The 12,603-nt window shown below is 35.7% G+C and overlaps 1 protein-coding gene across 1 annotated transcript in view; it reads right to left on the reverse strand.

Moving 5' to 3' along the window:
- LOC144434958 (protein mono-ADP-ribosyltransferase PARP14-like) overlaps window positions 1-12,603 on the reverse strand; it is a 69,536-nt gene that overhangs the window by 34,635 nt on the left and 22,298 nt on the right. The window contains exons 10-18 of the mRNA XM_078123492.1: window positions 11,486-11,659; window positions 10,150-10,239; window positions 9,683-9,760; window positions 9,171-9,341; window positions 8,291-8,371; window positions 5,260-5,430; window positions 1,638-1,718; window positions 1,068-1,238; window positions 97-177 (exon numbers count right to left, since the gene is read on the reverse strand). Coding sequence (XP_077979618.1) covers window positions 97-177; window positions 1,068-1,238; window positions 1,638-1,718; window positions 5,260-5,430; window positions 8,291-8,371; window positions 9,171-9,341; window positions 9,683-9,760; window positions 10,150-10,239; window positions 11,486-11,659 — 1,098 coding nt within the window. The remainder of the gene's footprint in view (window positions 1-96; window positions 178-1,067; window positions 1,239-1,637; window positions 1,719-5,259; window positions 5,431-8,290; window positions 8,372-9,170; window positions 9,342-9,682; window positions 9,761-10,149; window positions 10,240-11,485; window positions 11,660-12,603) is intronic.

The following is a 12,603-nucleotide window of genomic DNA, read 5'->3' on the forward strand; positions in this document are numbered from 1 at the left end:
AACAGAACAAATGCCTCTTATGTGCAACATTTGCCTATTAACTATTGATTTTTTAATTTTTGAAAACTTCATCGCCCATGATTATAAAATACCAACCTTTGACTTCTTCTTCAAAAGTTACTTTAACGTTATAACCCCCAAAGCTGTGAACTTGTTGTTGATAAACATTCTGTGCCACTGTGAACAAAAGCAAAACATATTTATACACCTGATGCAAGAAAACGTGTTTATTATATAATGTCTGTTCAGATTCTATGTTGACAATTGTTGGCATCCTACTTGTAACGGACTGGCATAGGGATCGAGAAGACAATTGTTACACAATCCATAGGCAAACATAAAACATTGCATTACACCTTTGATTATTGGTTATTTATGGGTTATAACATGCAGACGCCACCTGTAACCCCAAATTAGCTAGAATAACTGGTGAATACTTGCAAATAGTTTTAATTGCTACATAAACAGGATAAAGCTTCAACTAGGGTCAAAATACAGTCAGCTTAGACAAATAGAATGTATATTCTCAGCCATCACATCCATACTAAACTAAAACTCTCGATCGAATGTAGAAATCTATCCAAACTGTACTCAGTGGATAACCAGAAAATAATTACACACAGTGCAGTCATGATCGCATGAAGTCAAAAAGACTAATACATACCCTGAACAAAAATAAACATTGTATTGAGCAACTACCATTGTTAGTGAAAACATACTAGAGAGGAGATAACCGAATTGTGGCTTTTTCATCGGCTGTATTTATTAGCTAAACAGTAGCCTGGCAATACACATCACAAAATGTAAGGTAGTCAGTCAGAAGTAAGTAATAATTACGAGTTCAGGAAATGTTGATGTAGATAATGGTGATGTATATGTTTGATTACACAGTCTACACGTTCTTCTCGTACTCACTAATTTCGATGCAGTAAATTGAATAAATTCATTTCATCATCTATGACCATGGGGCAGGAAACATAGTGTGTACAAACAGTGGGGCAACAATCATATGGGGCTGGTGTTTGTAAACCAATAATATAGCATAATTATGAAAGTGTTCAACTTACCTTCGAAAGATTCAAATTCAATGAGATATGTTTCACTGTCTTTCATTTCAATGTGCTCGATTTCACCACCACCTGAGTACCGTTTATTTTCAAAGTACATTTTGACCACGTCTTCTGCTGTTCCAGGTTTAAAACCGGTGACCAATATTCGTTTCTTTTGTTCTGGGGATTCTGTTCAATCAATATGGTAATCAGTTAGTAATTACGTTTTCGGCAGATATGGATAGAATTCAAATTGTATATGTGCCAATTTGATTTAAATTATATATGACATTTGACAAATATTTGATGATAGTAAGTACATGTATTCATAAGTGAACACGGCACTGTTTTAGTTAGCCAAATTGGCGCACAAGGCAGCCTACCTTATTGTATTGCCTGAGAGCCGCGATAGTATGTTCACGTGAATTCTGACATATTCTAGTTTATGGCTGAATTATAGACATTGATACCTAGTTTTTGAAATTTCGTGAAATTAATCAGCCAAGGTGTGTGTGTGTGTGTGTGTGTGTGTGTGTGTGTGTGTGTGTGTTGTATATATACAACAATAATTTAAAAAATAATACTAACCACTAGTCTCATCTGCAAGGACCACTTTCAAATCAACATCACCGAATTTTTTGTTTTGATGCTGACAAACTCTCTGTGCCACTGCAAAAAAATGCTATAGTATCACTTTAGTTTTACTGTTACTGTTCAATATATTGAGTACGAAGACTTAAACACTCTGATTGAAGAGTAATTCCTGAATGCAGACTGTATGTATGTATGTATGTATGTATGTATGTATGTATGTATGTATGTATGTATGTATGTCTGGCTGGCTGTCTGTCTGTCTGTCTGTCTGTCTGTCTGTCTGTCTGTCTGTCTGTACTGCATTATGCATATCACTTTGTATCCTGACCTTTGCAATGACCATGTCCTAAAAACCAAATTGTACCCACTAACAGTGGGGGAAGCTTAATAGTTAGATACCTACCTCAACATTTACCTCCATATAATCAATAAAATAATACGTTTCCTAATGAAACATTGCAGACCAATGTCAAATGGTCAAAAATGTTTGAAGTGTTCATATCATCGATTAACCAAACCTGGCACAACTGTCTGTGACTGTAGTCCACATCATTTTAATGCGCGACCTCCACAATAGTGAGTGAATGTGACCGTGGCCATGTAAATATTTCAAACATTGATTTATAGTAAAGTTGAAAAATGGGAACTATTTCTTTGAGGAAGACTTGTACTATATCAATAACATAAATTACAATCATGTACATGTATGTCAGATATTATGTCAGACTGGCATCATGATCAGCACAACACTTTGTCACATACTGTACTGAAACACCATGCAAAACGTTACATTGACATTTTCCGAAAACATGCTTATATAAGTTATAAAAGGGAGACGACTGAAACACCCTGCTTCACTACGTTATTAGGGAGCCGTCATTATTTATGGCCTGGGGGGGGGTCACTTAAAAATTGGAGATGGCCGGGGGGGGGGGCACTCAAAAATGAGAGAAAGGTAGGGGGGGGGGGGGGCTACTCAAAAATTTGTTCAAAATCTGTACACGAAAATGGTGAGTAAACTGTAACACCAAATACAATTTTATTGTCAAAATTTCTGATAAATGAAAAAATATTGGTATAGAAAATACACAAATTGTCAAAATTTCTGATTATTGAAAATTATATTCCAGTGAATTTTGTGACGTCATCCCTCAACATTATTTCTGATAATGTACACTATTATTGCAGATGACATACATCGGCACCAAAACCCTGTGTAAATTTAATTCAATTTTACTTTTCACCATCTGCAAATTCACTGGTATTGGCAAAACGGTAAAATAATAACAATAATGCACGCTCTGCCAATCCATAATGGACTCAAGCAAACTTTGCACTCCATAATGTACTTGGCTGTCGCCTCGCACAATTATGTCATGCAAAGGTTGCTTTTGCCCAGTATCGGCTGGCAGGGTGTGCATTATTGTCTAAATATATAGAAAATGCAATCCCTGAATCACAGTTTTGTAGGATGTCATCTGGCCTGATAGAATTGTTGCAGTACATGTACTGGCATAAGATCTCACAGAAATGAGAAAACACTGCTATTGCGGATTCCCTTAACCCTTTCTGTACTGGAGAAGAATATGAAACAATACGGATAATCGATTTGTAAATGTAGTAATACTACATCATCAGGAAGTAATATTTCTCAATCTAAAATCAAGTTGATATATGGAAAAAAACTTGCAGACTAACAAGAAATTTTGCCTTAAAACATGGCGGGAGAGTTTTCAGTACTGAAAGGGTTAATAGCCGACAGATTAAATTAAGTACCAAGTGATAGACAACTTTGTTTGCTGTGTATAAGAGTCTAGTTGCTAATATCAGTATTATGACAAGACCATGGTAACTGTGGTATACATGTACAGGGTACATGGTTTCAAATTGTTATAAGGCTCAAAAACAAAGCACAAGACAGTGTCAGTGTTTTACAAGGAGTACAATAAAAGGAGACATGTCTGAAACTCGTGTGTAAGATACAATAATGAGAAATGGCATGAAATGGCATGAGACAGCTATAGGAAATTTAACCACATGTTTATAGCTGTTACTATACTGGGAAGCAGTTGATATTGAATCAGTTTCTGAAAGATTTGCCTTTTTAAATACCTTGAAAAAATGGATGAGGCAATACAGCACACTTATGCCAAACAAGTGTTTGTCTACACTGTTTAGGTGAAACTAGTTAACTGCATCAAAACATATGCAGTTGACTGAATTGGAGTACCAAGATTGCCAGCTCAAATACTATAGTGTATCTAAAATGTTAATCCCTGTCTGTTTTTGAAATCTCCTGAGTGTACTGTAAAAACAATACATCCCAGCTTTCCATTTTTTTAAATCATTCACTTTAAACTTTTGTAAATACCTCTTTACCATATTTCTTTTTATATGTGAACACAACATCTGAATATAAATTATGAGAAATACATAAATGTAACTTTTATAAATAACAAGTGATAAATATATGAAACATTTTAAACATATATTTCCCTGAATGGAAAACTTTCACATCTGAGAGTCAAAGAGTTAGAAAAATATTTAGATCATCATCATCTAAGTAAGAAAGGAAAGAAAGATGATAAAATCAAAGCAATCATGGCAGACTGTCTCAGGAAATCAAATGTGGATACCTCAATGTTAAAAAAAAGCTACTTTATCAACTGAAAGTGGAACAGATGACAATAGTGATGATGATGATGATGTTGTGATCCATGAACTTGATGGTACATGTAGTGACGGTGAACATGAACAAATTAACATTATGAGTCAAATCTCAACAGAGTCAGTGGTTGTAACAAGAGGTGGTAGGAGGGCTGGTGCCTGGTTGAATGCTTTCAATAAGTACACATGACACTTTAAAATTAATGGCCACCATGTCACCATTTTGTAAGTAACTCAGTATCTCAATACATATTTTGCAGTAACTAACCAAGTGCACATCTCCTCAATATCTTGTTATCACCACATGTATAGTACAAGTGATGAATGCCTGTAGTTCATATACCACACATGTATACAATATGATTACCTTCATGAGGTGATTTAGTGTCATTTGAATTTGACTTACTTTTAACATATGTATGAATCTTGACCTTGATCTCTCTTTTTTATTTTTTATCAGTTCATCAGTTCAGATCACTAAAATTTAGAACCTTTGATAAATTCACATTTTCTGGTAATGGTATGCAATGATATACAAGTGTATATATACTTCATGTGTAAATGATATGGGGACATGGGGTGGGGGGGGGGTCATCCAAATTTCTGATGTCAGCGAGGGGGGGGGGTCATTGATTTTTTTGAGGAAGATTGGGGGGGGCACTCGAATTTCCATATTTTACAGAACAATTCCTCCGCCGCCCCCCCCCCCCCCCCCCCCGGCCATAAATAATGACGGCTCCCTTACTCCCATTGTTATGAATGCCACTGCCACAACTGCTACTGGTAAGATAAACGTCTATTACAACAGCGTACAACAAACTCTGAAAAACATTTAAGACTGTTGATGATAAAATGTTAGATTTATAAAACACTCATTATGTAAGAGAAGTGTGATTATAATACTATTTATGCCCATTGTGGTTGTCCTAATAAATCACCTCTCACTTACCTTCAAAGGATTTGTATGTTATCAAGCAGGTTTTAGCATCTTTCATTTCAATGTGTTTGATTTCACCACCACCAGAGTACCTCTCATTTTCGAAGAACATCTGTATTATTTCAATAGCTGTTTCAGATTTGAATCCTGTCACTGAAACTGTGTCTTTTTCCTTAATTGAACCTGCAGAAACAAAATAGTGTCATGAGCTGTTAGACTACTGAATAGCTGAATGTCCTTGCCTATAGTTGAACATATTAATGAACCATTTCGACCTGAAATTTGTATCTTTAAGCTGTTAGGATTTTTTCGTTTCCAGAGCAATGCTATAGCTATTAACTGTTACGATATTATCCCTTTTACAAAATCAGATTATTTTTGGTGTTTTGGACGATTCCTACAAAGGCATTATATAAGTACTGCAACAACATTAATTTTATAGTCACCCCTGTATTTCCACATTCTATCTATATTAAAATCCTTCTGAATTTGATAGACAATGTCATTTATGCACTTCATGACTGCACAAGGACCTTCCCATGGCTTTGACTGCTTTGGAGAGACACCCTTCTTGTGTTGTGGGTTATATAACCATACACCATCACCAGGCTGTAGCGTTGGTTGGCCCGCTCTGACATCATAGCATTGTTTCATGCTTTCACTAGTATATCTGATATTGTTTCTGGCATGCTCATGAACATTTTGAATTCTGTCCTGCAGCTTCCCAACATAGTCAGCAGCTGGGAATACCTCATCCTCAGGATGGCCATATACAAGATCCATGAGAAGTTTCATTTCTCGACTAAGCATGGTTTGAAACCGGTACTTTCATGAACAACTGTACATTAGCTCATCAGAAGAAGTGGCAAATGCTCATCACAAGTCCGCTTGTGGTCGTCTACAAACATGGTCAACTAGTTTTCGATCGTCCTGTTGTAACGTTTTACCATTCCACTTGATTGAGGGTGCAGAGGAGTTGTCATTGTTTTATGAATGCCCAGGAGTTCATATATTTGCTGGAATACAGCTGCCTCAAAATTCCTACCCTGGTCAGAGTGCAACTCGTGAGGCACACCTAATTGACCAACAAACCCATCCACTACCTTTTTGGCCACTGCTTCCTGGTTAGGGATGGTGAATGATTCTGGTCATTTACTAAAGTAAAGATTACCTCTTTCACTTTCAGGTAGTGGGCCAAGGGTATTTATGGCCAGCCTTTCCATGGGAGCACCTACATTGTATGGGCAAAGAGAAGCTCATTTCCTGTGATATGGTCCTTTTCACATCACACACACCTCACATCGCTGGCACCAAAGTTCAACAGTCTGTTGGCAACCAACCCAGTAATAGCGATCTCTCGCTCTAGCTAACATTTTTCATACAGACCAGTGGCCACCAGTTGGGGTATCATGCAGATGTTTGAGAACAAAGGATTGCCTGGATTTGAACAATACTGGCTGTTTCAGGAGTATGTCATCAGAAGGTTTCTCCCATCGATGATAGTGTACACCCTGATGCAACTCCAATGAGTCCCATTGCAACCAAAACAATTTAGTGACTAGACTGTGTGGAGCCACAGCACTCCATGGAGACCTGTCTTTATACTAATAGTAATGCAGGTCAAATGTCAGGATCCTTCAGCTGATTATCATCATATACTAGTACTCAATTCTACCTCATCGTGATCTTCCATTTCACCAGCAATCCTTAGGTTTTCAGACACCTTCCTGGCAACTGGAACACACCCTTCTGGCCACGTCCAACACTTGCCATTCCTTAGAGACTGCTTTGCTCTACACAGCTGCTGACCTTGTTTTCCATAATCTTCTCAAACATTTGAGCGAGATATGTATGTTATTGTTCTTTTTTATCCCGGCCACTTGTATCATTTGCACTTACACTTTCAGTAGCAGCTCGGCAAACAAATTCATCACTTCTGTGGTGGTGGCCCCTACTTCTACAGGCCAAAGCGAATGATTCCAATTCTTAGGCAACCTCTTGGGCTATATACAGTGTACTTGGTTTGGCCTGTTATTGTCTTAGTCACATATCATCATTGGTAATGGCATCCACAAACTTATCATGTGCCAGGCCATCTTGAAAATCACTGGACATGATTGGATAAGCCTATATCACTAGTTGTTTAATGTCACCAGCCAATTCAGGAAGTGTCTCATCTTTTTCTCTAAATCTTTTTCTCTAACACGATTCTTAAAACAGACCCATGAAAGATCAGTCTCATGAGCTGTATTATATCTACCTGCTAAAGCAGCTACCAGTGCTTTGTAGTTTCTATGTTTATCTACAGGTATGTTACTTAGTACCATTTCTCACCCTTTCAAACTTGAAGCTAGAAACAGAGCCTGTTGTTGCTCATCCCAACCATTTGTGTCACCAATTCAAACTGTGCCTGGTAGGCTTTCCAGAGTGTAGAGCAATCAAACATAGTTGGCTTCCGAAGTGGTTTACTACTGGCAACATTAGAGCTCACCAACTCTGTTTCAGGTGTCACAATGGATGCACCACTTACATTTAGACTTACACTCTTAATGGCTGTTGAGATGTCAGAATTCACCAAAGTCTACGCACCGAGTCTTTCTACGAGCATGCTCTAAAGTCGTATATTCTTAGAACCCAGAATCCCTTACAAGTCGTATGGAACAGCGCCATCCACGACCACTTTACAATGTCTTAAAAAAAGCCATGCACCACAATACATTGAGTTCATTAGAAGATGAAGGATTGAATCTCGGTTTTCGATGATCGGGTAATGATGCAAAGTACCATGGTATTTTACAAAGAAACTTTACTGTTACACGTCCATATGTATTATGATATTTCATATGCAAATCGATGTCTAAAGGGTGTAGAAGAGTATCGGAAAAAAAAGATCCCTTCAAAGTAACCAAGACTCCACTGCTCAAGATCTGTTTACACTGTTAGTTTATGGAATGTTGACAAGCAATCACTTAATAAACATTAAATTCATAATAACTATGCATTGGTTTTGAAGAATACTCAAGACATAATAAGTAGTGCCAACCTTTCCTCTCTCTCCCGGGCGACACCTTGAATGTATATTTACCAAAGCTGTGCTTTCCTCTTTTACACACTCTCTGCGCCACTGAAAAGAAACATTTTAAAGTACTAGTAGTTATGAAAGAGAGTGTAAATAAGACATGAATGTCATTCATTTATATTAAAATGAAAAGTCTGTCTGTGTGTGTGTGTGTGTGTGTGTGTGTGTGTGTGTGTGTGTGTGTGTGTTTATCTATCTATCTGCCTATCTGTTTGTTTGTCTGTCTCATCATTTGGTCACCCACGGCTGGCTCAATTAAAACGAAATTTGGTGTGCATATTCTCTAGGGTAATGGATATAATTTGTATAACTAATTAGGTTTGGCAAACATTCCAAGCATAAATTTCTTATAGAACGCATGCGCTTCAAAATAACATAATTTCGTACATAGATTTGCGATACCAAAGCGCACCTGTCCTGAAAATTTTATTAATGTAGCTTTTAGTTTTAATTTTATTTTCATGTTTATGTTTTCGGTAATTAGCTCATCATCACCGCAAACATTTGGTATGGTGAGTGTGGCTTATGCTAATTACAGGAAATTTGAAAGTTGTAATTTTACGGTCTACGGTATGCTATGAAAATGGCTGTCGCAATATGGCTATTTGAAGCAACACAAAATGTTATTTATGTAATATCTAATATATATACAATAGCACGTCTGGTAGCAATGAATTATTCTTTGCAACAAAGCGTGCAAGAATAATATATTTATCTAAAAGTTTGCCCTTACGGATCCGGAAGGCATTCGGTTTTCATTTGGTACAAGTTTCATGTAAAAACAGCCTTCATATTGATATCAAATTTCTCACTGCAATGTAAGTGAAATGTAAGTTTTACATACCTACAAAGGATTTGAACCTAATTGAACAGTATTCAGTGCCTTTCATCTCTATGTTCATGATATCTCCGCCATCTGAGTGTTTTTCACTTTCAAAGTACATTTTGATTACATCTTCTGGTGTATCTGCCCCAAATCCAGTGACCAATATCATGTCATTTTGGCCAGGGAGATCTACATAACAGGAATCACAAAGACAAGTGTTTAAGATTGCAAGGTTTGTTGAGATCTGCTATGCAATAACGAAGTTGGGAAGTAACACCCTCCGGCAAGAGACCATTTGTTAACAATTTATAAGTCGTGTTATTTAAATGTTGACATGTTACGAAAACTGTGTAATTTCCGAACACCACCACTAGAAAGCTTTTGACTCAAAGCATTTTACTTTCTTGTTAGTTCAAAATTGTGCGCCAAAACCTTTAAATATAATTGTCGTTATCGGACTATCAGTACATGTATAAAAATTACAATGATGCATATGCACATTAGTTGTTAATCAACAGTAAAATACTCACGAGGAATTCCTTTTGTTTCTTTTGCACTTTTGATTGCTGTACCTTTGTTACCTACACTTCCGTCTGATTTAACTTTTCCTGTGAGTGTCAAGTACAAAAATAACAAAGTGATTGATAATACCAACTTTAGCCTACGTTGCATTGAACGCAAACGCCGTTAATTCTCATTTGCGGAATCTATTTTATTTTGGCCATCCTACACGTTTACAAGTTTTATACTTTTCTCCTGTACAATGATCGGATACGTTGCATACACAATTATTCCTTGCAAAACACTTTTGACGGCAGCAGTAGTTTGATACATTTCGTGTTATTTCGATTTAGCATAATCCTTATGGGCCGTTTCTCATTGAAAATTGTTAAGAAGATAGCAACAGTCAAAAATTACAATGCATTGAATCATAGAATATTGCAAGTTGTGTCAGAGTAACGTTATTTGCACATTTAGGTTTACTCTGTATACTCACGGATTGTCTTTTCATAGTCCCTTAACCTTGTAACTGTCAGAGACTTTTTCCCCACAGTATGTTTTCCGTGACTGATGACACTCTCCACAACTATGTCGTAAGATGTAAAAATATAAAAAGGATATAACATATATTTAGTGACTGAATATATATATCGGCTTCTTATATTGGCAATTGACTTCGAACGACATTTGCATTTGCAAACAGTGCAAAATGATTAATCTTTTTTAGATGTATTCTTCTCACATCTCTTTAATTTTTAACATTTGTAGATTAGTTATTTTTTCCATCAAATTGGAAAATATATTCCCGGAAGGTGGAATTTGCATATATGCTGCAAAGATGAGGAAGGAGGCGTTGCCGATTCTTTAGTCGATTCATTTGACAAATTCATCTTCTCTATGAGAATGTAAATTTCGGTTGATTTTTTTTTTAATTCTGTAAACTTTACGAAAAAAGTCGTCTCGAAGTTTTCAGCTTTGTGTAGTTTAAAGCTGCACTAGTTGCCTCTGAAATATATTTTTAAAAATGTTTCGTTAGATACAGTTACATTGTCATAGTATCGTAAACACAGAACTGAATTGAATCATCTGTGGGTAAACGTATTTTTTGTATCTGCTGATATGCTACAGTAAATCGAATCAAATAGCTTTTGCGGCCGCACCCAAAAATCATCGCCCTCGCGGTCACGATTCCAACCTGTTACTGTACCATTTCTGGATAAGGTCGACACTAATTAATATGCACAATGTCTTAATTATTGGCATTTTAACAATTTCCAATGAATAGATTGTAGTTGTCTGATCGAAAAATGACACTACAAATACAAATAGTGCATTTTTAACATGGTGACATATTCAAAACCAATCTCTAAACTTATCTCTTTACTACCTACAAATAGTATTGCCCAATAATCAACAAATGCAATGGGTTTTTTTAAAATAAGTACTTGACCAATTCTTATTGAATATATATATATATATTTTTTTAAATGTCCTAGTTGTAGCTAGTGCAGATGTAAATAGTGTCGGCACAATATATATATATATATATATATATATATATATATATATATATATATATATATATATATATATATATATAAATATAAATATAAATATATATATATATATATATATATATATATATATATATATATATATATATATATATATATATATATATATATATATAGGCTTGTTAACCAGTCAAATCACTAATTTCATGGCGAGTGTATGGTACAATTAAGTTAACATTTTCTCACGGTCTCACCACTCATCGATATAACACCATGTACTTAACAACTTTATGTGACATATAAATACGACCCTCTCACCTTCAGGAGATTCAAAACAAATGTCCACCATGTCTGGGTTTCTTTTTGTTATTTCAATTTCGCCATCGCCACCAGATTTTCTTGGGTTTTCAAAGTAGAGTTGTAAAAAATCCTCATTCAATCCTTGAACTCCACTTACGACGATTGTACGTTGTCTTTTAATTTCCTTCTTGTCTGCATATAAATGGACAGAATAAAATGTCATACGTTTCAACTGGATATATGCATTCATGTATTATTCGAAAGCAACGAACACATATAAACAATTTACTTTTTAAGGGTACACTTTAACACACTTACGCATAAATGCAACATGCCGTAGAAATCGACATGCTAATTTCTCAAATACTGATAAATTTAATTTTTTCATATTTTCCATTCTTCAATGTGTTTTGTTATGTATTAGGATACAGAAAATCAAGTTAATGTTTTGACTAATACACTTGGTTCAATGTAAAAAAAAAATACTATTTCAAAATCCTCAAAGGGGAAAATATCAACATTCGAAATTTGGTAGACAGGACAATTTGTAAAGAGCAACATTCAATTCAATTCAACAGAACTTTATTCATCCCAGACATGGGTAATTAAGGGTGTGGCTCAAATACAATACATCAATATATCAAAAAATACAAACAAATATACAAAACAATATATTTTATTTATACAGAGACACAGAACGATACTAAGACAATCAACATCACTCAAAAAGTTTACGAATCATTCATAATCCGCACAGCGGTGGGAATGAATGACATCTTGCGCCGGTTTGACCGGCAAGCCGGGCATCTAAAACGACGACCAGAGGGAAGTATGTCGAACTCTGTAGATAAAACATGATTACTAGATAAAACAATTGAGCGGGCTTTCCTAACTACTTGCTGATTATAAAATGATGACAGATTTCTCTGGGGCATTCCAGTTAATTTTGAGCTAAGAGACACAATTCTATCGAGTGAACTTTTGTCTTTGACTGTCAGATTTTGAAACCAACAAATGAACGAAAATGAAATAACGCTCTCAATGTAAGTTTTATAAAAGAAAAAAGGGATAAGATTTCTCTATCAACCATAATTGAACGCAATTTCCTTAAAAGATACAGTCGCTGCTGACCTTTC

The sequence above is a fragment of the Glandiceps talaboti genome, chromosome 1 (genome assembly GCF_964340395.1).
Source record: "Glandiceps talaboti chromosome 1, keGlaTala1.1, whole genome shotgun sequence".
NCBI classification, from domain to species: Eukaryota; Metazoa; Hemichordata; class Enteropneusta; family Spengelidae; genus Glandiceps; species Glandiceps talaboti.